The 13,890-nt window shown below is 56.7% G+C and overlaps 2 protein-coding genes across 2 annotated transcripts in view; both read right to left on the minus strand.

The window, feature by feature from the left end:
• The window catches only part of PEX11B (peroxisomal biogenesis factor 11 beta), an 83,811-nt gene that overhangs the window by 46,507 nt on the left and 23,414 nt on the right, over window positions 1–13,890 (minus strand). The gene's annotated exons all lie outside the window — the stretch shown is intronic.
• Window positions 5,113–10,709, minus strand: HJV (hemojuvelin BMP co-receptor). The gene is made up of 4 exons (XM_061364376.1): window positions 10,424–10,709; window positions 9,046–9,206; window positions 7,456–7,955; window positions 5,113–6,992 (listed from the first exon to the last, which is right to left on the minus strand). The coding sequence occupies exons 2-4, from the start codon at window positions 9,137–9,139 to the stop codon at window positions 6,369–6,371; spliced, it is 1,218 nt and encodes a 405-aa protein (XP_061220360.1). The 5' UTR covers window positions 9,140–9,206; window positions 10,424–10,709; the 3' UTR covers window positions 5,113–6,368.

Genomic DNA, 13,890 nt, shown 5'->3' on the forward strand with positions numbered 1-13,890 from the left:
AGGAGGGCGGGGGAAGCCGAGCCCAGTTCGGGCCGGTCTGCCCTGTGCTGGCTGTACTGGGTGTACTGGGAGCGGCCGGAGTGCTGCCGTCATCCCAATGGGGGCTCCCCCCTTCCCTCCCCTTCCCCAGTGCCCCCCCCCCCCGGTGTCCCCACATTCCGTCTTGGTCTCCTTTCAGCCCCGTGTCCCCCCCCCCCCCCAATTACTTAGGGTGAAAAAAAGGTGGATTTGGGGTTGGGGATCGAAACCTCACCTTGGAGAGGCCTCCCCCCAGCCATGGTGCTGTATAAAACACGGTGGGGTGGATGTGTTGCTCCTCAAGAGGGAGAGAAAGAGGTGGCAAACACCGCACCCCATGGTCAGCACGGCCCCCTCCTCCCAAACATCCAGCTGGGAACTGGGGAGCAGCACAGTGCATCGCCCCCAACGGAGCCTTTCAACACTATGAAACCCTCCAATGTGCTTTCCCAGCTCATTTCCCTGCACAGTTATCCCTTGTAGGCAAGTTCGGGCTGTTTTGCCCCCTGGTTTTCCAAGCCATTAATCCTTTAACAGCTCAGGAAATGGGAAAACGGGGGGGGGGGGGGGGGGTTGGAAGCAAGAAAAGGAAAACGGGGGTTCCTGAAGCCTCCCCACCCGGCATGAGGAAAAGGGTCGGGGTTTAGTGCCTCCTTGTCTCCATTGTCCTCTGGAGCTTGTTTGTCCCTGTGTTCCTGGCACGCTCCTTGTTTTTCTTGCTCTGTATCCCGTCCTTCCCCCGGAGTCAATTCACACCTGATAGCATAAACCGATAAGGTGCAGGGTATAAACTGTTCTCCTGCCAAGCCACAGGACAAATTCCCTTTCTGGGAGCAAAGCGGATCCCAACGGGGTCCATCATGGAAGAACTGCACCTTTTCCCTGGTGCCAGCGATCTCATCCCATCGGATCCGCTGCGCACCAGGAAAAACGTGCTGGTTTAATGAAGAATGGGTTTGTTCTGATTTGGCAAAACAAGGAGAAACTGCTTTCCAGCCTTGCCAGCTCCGGGATATTCAATCCCAAAGCCCCCGGCTTGGATCTGCGCCATAGGAGCCCTGTTTACGCTCTCCCTCTCCGGTTTCCTTTGGTGCCCGTCTATCCATGGGAGCCGTATCCAGCCCCTGGCTCTGCTCGTGGACAGTAAAGCACATTCCAGCAATGTCAAAGGATGATGGAGGCCTCAGCTTGCCAAAGGCACTGTCAAAGGCACGTTCCACGGCCCAGGTCCTCTCTTTAGCTGTCAATCAGCTCCTGCCCTTTGCTCTCCTAACCCTTATCCAGCTGGCAATTCCTGCCCGCTCCATAATGTCCTAAGGGACACGCTTCACGTTTCCCACCCTGGCTTCGACAACGGGGTTTGGAAAATCTGAGCAATTCTATACTGTGAAAACAAGGAAGCTTCAAAATGTCCCCTTCAAACACATCAAGGGCATTGGAAGAGAAGCCGCTGGGAATTCTAGGGAACAGCTTTTGGGAGCTTCCTAAGCTATTTTAAGGCATTTTCCCTCCCTTTCAGCTTGTTTCCCACAGGGAATGCTGGTTGGAGCATCCCGCCTGCCGCCTTAATTGTGAGCAAAGGTGGATGAAGAGAACAGCCAGAGCCTTGTCCCGGTGTTCCTGCCCGGACGGCCGGGAATGCTGCCTTAGGCACTGGGAATAGCTGGGTTTCAGGGCTTTGGGGTTGGGCTTCGGGAGAAGCCAGGCCCTGGGGTGACTCATGGGGAGCTGGCGCTGCTGCGTGGGTCATGGAGGAGGAACTGGGCAGCACAAGAGCAGCTGATCCTGATCCCTGGAAACTGCCCCGATTCCCACCACCCGTCTGGATCCTACTCGGGAAAAAAGCCTGGTGTGGATAAAAGCCTTTCTTTAGTGGGGATTCCCTGGTTTAGCTTATTGGGAGCCAAAACTCCTCTCCCGGCACAGTGCCCTTTATCCCAGCTGGCACCAGCATCCTGACCAGTGTACACGGTGGGTCCATGCCGGAGCTGTGGCCTCTCCATGGAGTTTTCTCCATGTTTTTCACCATATATGGCTGCTTCCAGCAAATTCCAGGCAGCGAGGAGGGGAGGAGTGGGGCAGGAAGGGATTCACAATGGGACAGAATGTGCCTGGTCGGGAACGGGGCTGGAAAAGGCATTTCCTCTGGCGAGGTTGTTTGCGCACAGGGAACATGATGGATAAATCTCACGATTCCACTGGAAAACAAGCGGCTCCAGGGCTTGGGTGGCTCCTGGGAGGCCACCGCTTGTCCCATGCCCTTGGCTTTACATGAGCTTTAATGTCCCTTCCAACCCATCTCATTCCATGACTCTGTGAATACAGGGGTGCACGGGGCTTTGTGGCCGGATCATGGATCAAGGTCCCCTTTTCCCCGTGTTGAACAGGGAGAATTCTTCCCGGCATTCCCAGCTTGGACACAGGCGCCGGCGGCTCTTTAACATGATGGGATGTGGTCCCTTCTCTTGCAGCCGGTGCTGTAACAGAGGAAGGGAAAACCGGAGCCTGTGACGAGAGCCTGAACCGAGCCATAAACAAGGAGGAATTTGAAGCAGAGCGTGGAAAGTCCCGTGTCCATCATCTGCTCCCGGCTCTGCTTAAGCTCTTTCCTCCCGCTGGGAGAGCGTGACCTCTCCTGGGCTCCATCGGGCAAAACCTTCCCCTTCAGAGAGCAAATCCAGCTCCTCTCGTGGCCCGACTGGTCCACGGGGTCCCCTTTGCCTTTGGTGGCCTGAAGGGAGGGAAAAGCAGTGTAAAACAAAAGGTTTCCTGCGTTTCCATCCCTGCTTCATCCCTTTGTCCCTTGGATGATGCTGGAGAGAGATGGGAAAAAGGGGAAATTCTTCCCTTTTAGCACCCAAAGTTACTCCGAGGCTCCCAGTGTGTGAATGGGAGCAAGGGGACCCTCACTGGAGATGCTCACCCCCAGCATCAGATGGAGATGATGTGGATGTAGAGAACCAGGCTGGGTGGCTAAAACTGGGGTGTGGGGACCCCCTCCTTGACCTCCTTCACCTTCACTGACCCCAGCAAAACCAGGCTGGGATGGAACCGGAACCGTCCTGGGAGCGTTCGGCGGTGGCTCGGGGTGAGGACTTCCCTTCCTCGTCCTTTGGGTTCTGTGGACATCTAGAGGCCTGGCCGGGAATGACACGGGAGGGATTCCCCATGCACACGGACGAGGCTCAGGATATGGGTGTATTTGGCCTGCCCTCTCCTAGGCACCATGCTTAAGTGAGGCTGGTCTCAATTTGGCTGCCCTGAGCCAATCCCTTGTGTTTTGAGGATGCTCCGTGTGTATGTTTAGCACTGAGCTTTACTTTGGGCATCTGTAAGGAGGAAACGGCTGTAAGAGGCTCAAAACCATGTGGATCTCTGTAGGTCCAAATGCCACTGGCAGTTTACCTCCAGTTCATTGCCCTTCTGTGCTCTGAGATGGTTTTTCATACCAAATGAGGAGAAACATTAGGAAACATCCCATGTGTCAGCCACTGTCCCTATCCCTGTTCCCTGCTGGTGACACTGCTCAATGTGCATGATGGTCAGAGTAGTTTATGACCCACAGAAGCAGCAGGTTTGGCTGCTACACCTCATGCCCTGGCACGTCTTCCCTTACTAGAAACTGGAATGAGATGGGATCAAAGTGGAGCAGGCAGTACCAGGCTTCTCACCCCTTCCTGCAAGGGAACCATCTCCCGGGACAGGCAGAGCCCAGGTTGGATCCAGGCCAGGAGTTCCCTTGCTCCAACAGCCCAGGTTGGGAGTGTGGATGCAGAATGGTCCAAAGTGGGCTCATTGTGGAAGATGCTGGTGTCTGTTTCAACAGGTGACATAAACCGGGCCATGGAATGGCTCAATCCCAGCCATTGACGTCAATGGAAATGCTCCTGTTGACATCAGGGTGCTTGGATCCGCGCCTACGTTCCACTCCCTTAGCGCAGGCTCCAGTCTGCCAGGGCTGGAAAGGTCCCTCCTGTGCTCACGGGGCTGTGGAAGGGCTTCTGCAGAGGTGGAGCATGCAGAGGACACAACAGGCGCCGTCCCCATTGATGCTGCAGCTCGGGTTTAATCTGTGCCCCATGTGAGGTGGCCTTGTGATGTGTTGTGGGTGCCCAATACCTGCTCCAAGCACAATCGGAGCTTCAGCCCTCAACATGGACTATTTTAGGGTCTCTTCCAGCTCTTCCATAGGGCGCTGGCCAAAGTTGTCTCTCCAAGGAGCATCTGGATGATGCTCCCAGTATGGTTTAGTGTTAGGAAGCCCTGTGAGAAGATATTATATATATTCCTATGATCAGAGAATCATGGAGTCAACGAGGGTGAAAAAGAGCTTCAAGATCATCAAGTCCATCTGCTCCTCAGCACTAACCCATGGCACCGAGGGTCTTGTCTGCATGGTTTGGGAACACTTGCAGGGACAGTGACCCCAGCCCTGCCCTGGGCAGCCTGTTCCAATGCCTGAGCACCCTTTGGGTGGACGAACTCTTCCCAGTCTCCATCTAAGCTTCCCCTGGTGCAGCTTGAGGCTGTTTCCTCTTGTCCCATCCCTTGATCCTTGGGAGCAGAGCCCAGCCCCTCCTGGCTCCATCCTCCTGTCAGGCAGTTGTAGGGAACGATCAGGGCCCCCCTGAGCCTTCTTTTGTCCAGATCCTCATCTCTCCATTAGGAAAACCTCCCTTTCCCTAGAACATTCCTATTGATTGGCTCCACTGGCCAAAATCTAAAGGACCATCCTAACCCACATCATCAAATGTGTCCCTGTGGCATGACCAGGATGTTGTGTAGCATCCGTGGGTGCTGTTGCAGACCCTTCACCCTGCAAGTGTTGCACCTTTTATGACCGGACCAAGTGAACCCTGGTTCTCTAAGGAGCTGCAGCACGATCAACGCTGGGTTTTATCCCTAGGGAGAACATTGCTCCTATGAGAACGTGCTGGAGCGCAGGGCTGGTTGGCGTCCTCTCCTCATTCAGTGCATGTGTATATAAAGCACGAGCGGCTCCAGAGCTAAAAGGAGCAGTGGGTGGAAGGCAAGATATTAATATCTTCACCTGCTGCTGCCCAGCAAAGGAATAAAGACACAGATGACAGGAAATGAGGGCTTCAAAAATAGACACTTTAATGTCAAAACCCTGGGGGGATCAGTGAGCACCAAGCAGGAGATGGAACAACATTCCCGCTCGTCCCCGTGTGGAGGAGGGAAGATGCTGAGGGATCTACGACATCTTCCCATATTGACTCTCTGTGCTCCCTGCAGAAGAACCAGGGGATGCACAGACCCAAAGCACTGAGCAAGGGAACTGCAGATGGAAATGGCAGCTGGAAAAGCAGCCCTAGAGCTCGGCACATCCATTCCTGCATCCCTCTCATCCCCCTGGGAGTTCTCTGCCTCCAAAAGGCTTTGCAAGGTTCTTCTGCTGGTTCCAGGTTCTTTAATGGGAGAAGGAGAAGTCTTTGCATACGGCAAAGATTTCTTATCATATGGAACTCTTAAAACCTCTTCCATACATTAAACATCTATTTGGGCCTCCCCTCTGCATTTATCTGCCCATTGATAGAGCTCCGGGTCTCCATTATTAATCCTCTTCTGCAGGTGAACCCCGTGGGCCGGGTTGGATTGAGACAGTGACAGGGAATCCCAAGGGAGAAAGACACCAAGGGGTGGTTTTCCTCCCTGGGACTCAAAGACCAGGACTGGATGCATCGAGTGCCAAGGCAAGAAGGGGCAATAGCAAATGGCCTGAAAGGTCAGAGACCTGATATCCCGCCGCTCCCAGCACTGGAAACCAGCATGCTGTTGATCCCAAGAGAGGAGGATACAGTCCGAAATGGTTGATTCCCAGCTCCAAAATCTCAACACTCCACTCACCCACTCATTGCCTTGCTCTGCTCCAGCATCGCTTTGGGAGCAGCTGATAAAGGGCCCAGATCCACCAGACAACAAGTTGTGACTGCTTAAAACTGGGCTTTGAGCTCGTTATTCCTGGATCTGTTGGGTTGCTGGGTAAAGTCTGCTGTAGGAACACTGGAGAAGTGCATGTCTATGGGAAGGCTTTGAGGGGCAGAGAGGTTTTCATCCTGGCCATCTCCTCTTCTTTGCTATGGCTGCAAAGTCCTCGCTAGGAAAAGGAACTCAAAAGCAGTTCTGCCTTCAGGAGAGGAACTGGGTTCAGTCGGTGCAGCCGGTGTCTCACTCCAAAGGCCTCTGACTCCTTCTTGCCATGGAAGCACTTGATCTGAGATGATCTCCCTCTGCAAGGCATGGGTCTGGAGGCAGCACGTGTTACCCCTATGGGCAGGCTGGCGGAAGGGCTGGATGCTTCCCTGAGTTCTACACAACGCCACCCGGAGCTAAAAGTGCAACAGAACAACCCAAAGACCGGAGGTGAGGATGAGGAGGAGGAAGGAAGAAGAAGACACCCGTGAGCAGCCCGCCCCAGCCTGGAAGATGTGCAGCTTCTCTGCATTGGGAAGGAAGACCCTGGCATCCTCCAGGGCTCCATGGGCCGCCATGGTGAAGTTGGCATCGCCGGAGGTCACCACATCGAACACACACGACTGGAAGTAGACGTCCTCCACGGGCAGCATCTCCTTGCACAGGGCTCGCGCCACCTCGGCCGGCACCGGTCCCCGGCAGCACTCGGAGCGGGAGATGCGCTGGCTGCGGGGGCAGCCGGTGACGCAGAGCTGCAGGTCCTGCTCCTCCGTGAAGGCTCGCGCCACCTCCTCGGCCGCCCGGATGGAGAAGGAGAGCTGGCGGCCGGCCTGGCGCACCGCGATGGTGGTGCCGATGTACTGCGCGCGGATCTCCACGTGCCGCCCGGCGCTGCGCTCCCGGATGGCCAGGCTGCTCCCGCCCGGCCTCTCGCCGCCGTTCACCGAGCCGTCCTCAAAGGCAGCGGGGAGGTTGTCTATCTCCGCCTGGTAGACCTTCTGGTCGATGCACTCCTTCATGTTCTTGAATATGATGGTGAGCTGCAAGAGAGCGCATCCCAACGGGGTTGGTCTTGCTGGTCATGGCCCCATCCCTCATCCAGCTTTCCCCCACTGGTACAGTCCCTTGGGGAAAACGGCACTCATGGAATCACAGAGGGGTTTGGGTTGGAAAGGGCCTTAAAGGTCATCTAAAGCCACGACTGGACTGGGTTGTTCCAAGCCCCATCCAACCTTGGCCTTGATGGAGCAGCTACAGCTTCTCTGGGCAAACTGTTTCAGTGTTTCCTCCTACTCATAGGATGCTTTGTGTCAGAAGGGCCCTTAAAGCTCATCCAGCTCAATGGGGAATGTCCCCTCAAGGACCTTCATCCCACTCCTTCCTGCAGACCCTCATTGCTGCTCCCATGTGGGTTAACCTGCCCTCCAGCCACTTTAGAGGGTGTAGGGAGCACCCTAAGCCCTTCCTGCATCCCCACCATCCCCAAGCATCCCCAAGTGTTACCTTGCTGGTGACAGTCGCATTGGAGCCCTTGGCCACCGGCGAGCTGGTTGCTTGCACGAACAGGTACTCGTTGTCCAGGAGGGGCCAGGAGCCCTCCACCCGGCACGTGTGGAAGTCATCATGGAACGTGCGGATGTGGGGGTCCCCGAAGGCGGCGCAGTGCTGGTAGCTGGGCGCTTGGCCGTGCTTGTAGACAAAGCTCTTCTCGTAGTCACACATAGCGAGCGGCTCCAAGCCCTGATGGTTGGGAGGGGGCCGGGGCCGGGGCGGGGATGTGGGACCTTCTTTGGAGCAGTTGTTGTGGATCATGAGGTCCTCGATGCCGTGCACAGCAGAGTGATAGGCCAGGTCCCCGCGGCACGTGCGCGCCGTCCTGCGGGTGCAGCGGGAGTAGGAGCGCAGGGCATCGCAGTACCCGGCGCTGCGCTCGGCGCCGCGCAGGTTCAGCGTGGCCGCCACGTACTCTGAGTTGCAGCGCAGGATCTTGCACTGGGAGGATGCTGGAAGGCACGGGATGCAGTGTGAAGGTGGGAAAGGGCAGCCCCTTCCCCTCCCAGCGTCTCCTGATGGAGGCGCTTCCGTATCTCCCCGTTGGAACTAAACCTGTGGCCTGTTTGAGTGATGCTGGGGAATGAATCCCGGTTTTCCTGCTGCAGGAAGCTGGCAGAGGGAAGCATTAGGATGTCCTGAATCTGTTGTAACTAGCCCTGTGGCCTGTTTGGATGATGCCAGGGAATGAATCCCGGTTTTCCTGCTGCAGGAAGCTGGCAGAGGGAAGCATTAGGATGTCCTGAATCTGTTGTAACTAGCCCTGTGGCCTGTTTGGATGATGCTGGAAGGGAATGAATCCCGGTTTTCCTGCTGCAGGAAAGTCACTGGGAGTCCTGTATCCAGCTGGATGGTACCCGGCACATGAGCACGGCCGAGTGCCAGAGCACGAGCTGTGCCTATGGCCCCAGGATGTGGCTCCGAGTGGGATTCTTCACCCCGGGGCTTGCCAGGGGACAATCGGGAATGTCTGAGCTGGGAAAACCCCTTCTTCCCATTTCAGCCTTGGCTGGGATGTGCGGTTGCATCAGGTGAGCGGCTCGGCTGCACTGAGGGCATCCTGCCCCTCACACGTGCTGCCTCCGTGCTGCAGAAGGCAGTGCCGGGTACCACAGCTCCAGGAGAGCTGAGGAGCTCATCCCAATAGGGATCATTTAGGAACAGCTGCCCTATCCATAGGGGAATGCAGAATGGGCAGGGCAAGGTGCTGGGATGCAGGTCAGCTCACCCATAGCACAGCCCCTGGGATGCAGGAAGGAAAGCGAGGGATGGAGGGATGGATACGGCTGGTGCTTCTCACTAGGAGACCTTGGGATGTGGCTGCTCCCCGGTTTATCTTGGGAGATAATAGAGGGAAAAGGGAAAACACCTCTGCGGGAGAGCAGGGGGATGGAGGATTCCCTGGGTGATGCTGGTGGGGATGCTTCCCTCTGGGCACTCAGATGCTGCAATGAGAGCATCTTCCACTCCCTCCAGTCAGCTCCCAGTTACCCCCCTGATGCTCCTGTGGGTGTCCGTGGCTCTGTCCATGCAATTCCTTACCATGCCTGCAGAAGAGGAGGAGGAAGAGCGCTGGGAGGAAGAAGCCGGGGTGCTCTCGTTGCCCTGGGCTCTTACAGCAGGCAGGTTTCCCCATTCCAATCCATGCAGAGCCTGGGGGGTGCTCACCCTCTGCCTTGTGTCCCCTTCATTCAGCACAGCCCCTGGAAGCAAAGGGGAGGTGGGATCCGATAGGAGCTGCTGGAGGTACCAAAATCCCCATGGATTTGGGGTTGTGACTGCTTCCAAGCCCTGCAGCTCCCATGCTGCATCCCGAGGCAGCGTGTCAGGAGGTCACAGCTTCCATGGAGAGGATCCGTGAGCTCCAGGGATGTCACAGCAGGGATGCGAGGAGTGCGAAGGGGACCCAAATGTTGTGGGATGCAACAGGGGCTGCATCAGGCCTGGTGCTGTCGCCACCAAAATGAGGGTTTGGAGCATGGGGACAAGAGTGGAAAAGCCAAATTCATGGAATTATGGAATGGTTTGGTTGAAGGGACCTCAAAGCTCATCCAGGTCCAGGTCCAGGCCCTGCCGTGGAAACCAGGATTGCTTGATCTTTTCCTCCCCCTTAGCTTGTGTGAGATGAGCCCCTCACATCACATCCATGGAGATGGACCCTGGTACCCCAGGCAGCCCAAGGAGCCCATCCTACTGCTGCTGCCACTGCTCCGGAGTGTAAACCACAACTGGGACAGGGAGAAGAGCTGTAATTCCCATCCCGCTCCCCAAAAAGGGGGAGATCTCAGTCCCAGCAGCTCCATTTGGCACCTTCCAGCTCCCTTTGCCGCTGCCACTGGTTGTTGTGGCTGGCACAGGGACAGAGCCGTCCCTGCCAGCTGGATCCGTGGCTCGTGGGGCAGGTATCCAGGGGGAGAACACGCGATGCTGTGACAGCGAGGACAAAGCTGTGCTGGAAGGGGACAATGGGGACATGGGGGCGTGAGACCCAGAGCTCGTGGTACAAGGTACCAGCAGGCACTGACTGCGTGCTCCGATCATCCTCGGGTGCCTGGTGCCTGAGTCCCACCAGCTCTGCCCCTGTGTACCTTGGAGCTCATAGGGTCGGGTGTCCCCTCAAAGGGGGTGGCACAGAGGGGACCTGTCCCTGCGCTTCACAGATAGATAAGGGGCTGGTTAATGTGGAGCAGAGAAACGTGGCTCTGGCCAGGCCCTGCCATGGGTCTCTCCTTGGGATGCCCCCATCCCAATGGGGCTGGAGAGGGGTTGGAGATGCTCTGAAGCACCCATGAGGGCAGGGGGATGATTCCTGCTGGGCCAAGCAGGGCTCCCTCGGTTTGGAGCCACGTGGGACCTGGAGCACCCCTGGGTGCCAAACCCAACATCCCACTCCTCATTCCCCCATCCCTGCCCCACTCACCAGCATCAACCCGCTCCGGAGATGAGCCGGCTCCCAGCGGGACACACAGGCTTGTCCTCGTCACCCAGCTCTACCCCAAGCGACAGCCAGGTTGCTCCATGGGGAAACTCCACCCTCAATCCCGGGCACCTCCATGGCCTCGGATCCGGATAAACCCCAGGGTGCTGGTGCGGGAAGGGAGGGTGGGAACGAGGGAAGCAGCTCCCAGCGCAGGGCTCGGCGCTCCCGGCTCTTCCCTCCGCAGCCACCTTTGCTCTGTCCCTGTCCCCCCGTAGGGCAGGGGACGGTGTTGAAATAGATCCACCTAAATTTAGCCAGGCTCAAACCCAGCCAAGAGCAGCAGGAGGAGGGACACGGCCAGTGGCAAAGGGGGGAGCCCATGGAAGAGGTGGGCTCTGCCCAGGTGATGCTGCCGGGATCACACCACTCCTTGGCTCTTTTCCTTCCTTGCCACCCTCCCTGTGCACCCCTATGGGGTGAATCAGGCTGGCAAAGTGCTGTGCTTTTCCCTATGGGATGTGTTATCCCCAGTGGGAACACTTATCCAGAGGCCTGAGCACAAACACGGCACTGGCCAAAGGTGGCCCCAGGGGTCAATGGACACCAGGACGTGCCCATTGGCTTCCCGACAGCCCGGCTGCGTTCCTGTAGGGAAATGGGCTTTCTGATCCATTGAGGATCCATGGCACTTGTGGCTGTCCTGTCCCTCCATCCCTTGTCCCAAGCCCCTCTCCAGGTTCCCTGCAGCCCCTTTAGGCACTGGAGCTGCTGGTTGAGGAGCAGCACAACATCTTCCTTGGGAACAATGGATACAGCAATGGAAAACAAAGGCTAAATCCCAGCCTGGCTTCAAATCCCAGCTGGGATTTACATCAGCAGCTGCTGGAGGAGGGGGGTGCTTGTGCTGCTCCAGGGGGTGCAAAAGCCTTTGCAGCTCTTTTCCATGCCCAGTATTTGTGCTCCGGGAATGTGTTACCCGGTAACAAGGAATAACCCAGGAGTGGAAAACATCTTGTTTAAAACACAGCACCCATCTCGGGCGCAGGCCGCCGAGGTCCTTGCCCGTGCCTGGGGTTCCTGGGATCATTCCCATCTGCTGCCGGAGGGAATCACTTACATGTGGGATGGGCAGGTGGGAATTCTTCGGGAAGAGCTGATGGGATCATGTGGGCTCGATGAGAGCAGCGGCCTCTCGGTATCCCCCCCCCATCTCCATTAGGATAAGGGAAGGGGATATTTCCACTTAGCAACACCAAGGTTCTGGGGTGCCCCTGGAATCAGTGTTACAGATGCACATCCCTGGGTGCATGAAACATGGATCCTGGTACCAAGACAAGAGCATCCATGATCAATCCGTATCCAAAAGCCAACTTCTTCATCAGCAGGCAGTGTAGGAGGCCCAAAGCACTTGGGTCACCAAATGCTGCCACCATCATACCCACGTTATCCTCAGTGGAAAACTGGGTGTTTCTACAGGTCTTTTCCAAGCTGGTTGGTTCCATGGAGCCCTGGTGCACTCCGATGGGTTTCCCCCTGGAATGTCCCATGGGAAGCAGCAAAATGCATGTAAAGAGGGATCAGGGGTCAGATCAAACCCATCTGCCACCCCAGACAACGATCCCATCAGGAAGAGCACCACCAGCCTTTCCTGAGCATCCCCATGCGAGCGGGATGAGCCAGGCTCCTGAGGCTGGAGCCTGGGAATGTCATCCCTGTGCTCCTTAGAGCATGGTGTGGCGGACAGCATCCCATGAGAGCTGCAGGGCCAGGGTTGGGATGGGAAGAGCAGCCTGGGGAAGGCCGGGTTTTCCAGAGAGATGGAAGAAAGGATCCTGCCATTCTCCGGTGCCTGCTCCATCCCAAAGCATCCACCCTTCTTTCCACATTGCTTGGCATAACCCCCCCATCCCTCCCTCCGACGTGCTCCACTTACCCGAGCAAATCCCACTGGATGAGCCCTCAGACTCTGGATGCAATTCCCTGCTCCTGGCACAGGTTTGGCTCCGGCAGGAGCGAGGAGGGAATCACACCCTGGGTTTGGTGTGGAGGGAGCAGCAAACAGCTGAGCTCCCGGCCAGCCCGATCCGTCAGGAGAGGGGCGAAGGCTTTAAAAATAGCCAGTAATCCCGAAAGGCAGATTCCAGTGGGGAAGGGAGAAGGGAGGGAGAGCCGGAGGCTTCCCAAAGCATGTGTGGGATGGCAACTGCTCCATGAGGAGGGAGATGGGAAACCCGATGGAGGTGAAACTCTTCCTCCAGGTTCCTGCAGCCCAGAGAATTCCTTCTCTCAGGAGCTCAAAGAGAGGATGGATACCGACAGGACCAGGAATTGTCATGAGAGAGATCTTGAGAAGAAGCCACCCTGCTTGAAGTGCAACCCAAGTCCCATGGGCTTCTCCATGGGGCATCCGTAGAACCATGGAATCAGGCTGGAAAAGACCTTGAAGCTCATCCAGTCCAACCATTCCCCAGCACTAACCCATGGCACTGAGGGCCTCGTCTACATGGTTTGGGAGCACTTCCAGGGATGGTGATGCCAGCATTCCCATGGCAGCCTGTTCCGGTGCCTGAGCACCCTTTAGGTGGATAAACTGTTCCCAATATCCAACCTAAACCTCCCCTGCTGCAGCCTGAGGCTGTTTCCATGTGGAGCTGGCATCTCTCATAAGGAAGCCTCCATCCTGCTCCCCTGCCCTTGCCTGGACACAGCTCCAAGATGCTCCCAAGCTGCATCCCATGCTCCCAGAGAAGCCCCACGTTCCTGCCTGGGGATGAGCAGCTGCTGGTGGGGAAACTAAAGGGAAGTTGGGAGCTGAATGTGGCCACTGCTTCTCAGTGGGATCGGGAGGTAACCCCTGCCTTAGGTCGTGCATGTGGGATGCTGGGATCCTGCATTCGGGATGCTGAGAGCTGTGCGTGTGCGATGCTGGAGATCGTGCGTTTGGGATACTGCGATTCCTGCATCTGGGATACTGGGATCGTGCATCTGGGGTCTCTGGGGACGCGAGGACAGCGGCAACGCGAGGTGGCAGCAGTGCTTTGCCGGTGGCTCTGCCTGCTCCTGCCTGGCCTTGCCTGCCCCTTCCATGGCAAAGGACCCCCCCCCCATTGACACTGTCCAAGGAAGTTTTCCAGCCAGGATGATCCCTCTGCCTTATAAAAATAAGGATAACATGGGAAACAGCAGCGAGGGGGGACAGCCCTCTGTTCCAGTCGGGAAAGCCTCCTCCCACCGCATCAGCCCTTATTCCCCCATTCCCTTGGGGTTAGATCCTGTTGGTTTTCCATCTCCTTGGTTTTATCCCTGCGAGAGATCTTAATGCAATCGAGTCTTCCGTAAAAAAAAAGATACATTATCCATTGCCCACAGAGAAAATGCTGGCAGGAAAATGGGATTTGGGAAGGAGGTATCGAGCTGGTGCCAAAAACAGCCAGAGGAGGGGAAGCAGGATGAGCACCGGGATGCTG

This window comes from Neopsephotus bourkii, unplaced genomic scaffold (assembly GCF_033783945.1).
Source record: "Neopsephotus bourkii isolate Nb327-2 ecotype Australia unplaced genomic scaffold, CSIRO-AGI_Nbou_v1 NB_1233, whole genome shotgun sequence".
NCBI lineage: Eukaryota > Metazoa > Chordata > Aves > Psittaciformes > Psittacidae > Neopsephotus > Neopsephotus bourkii.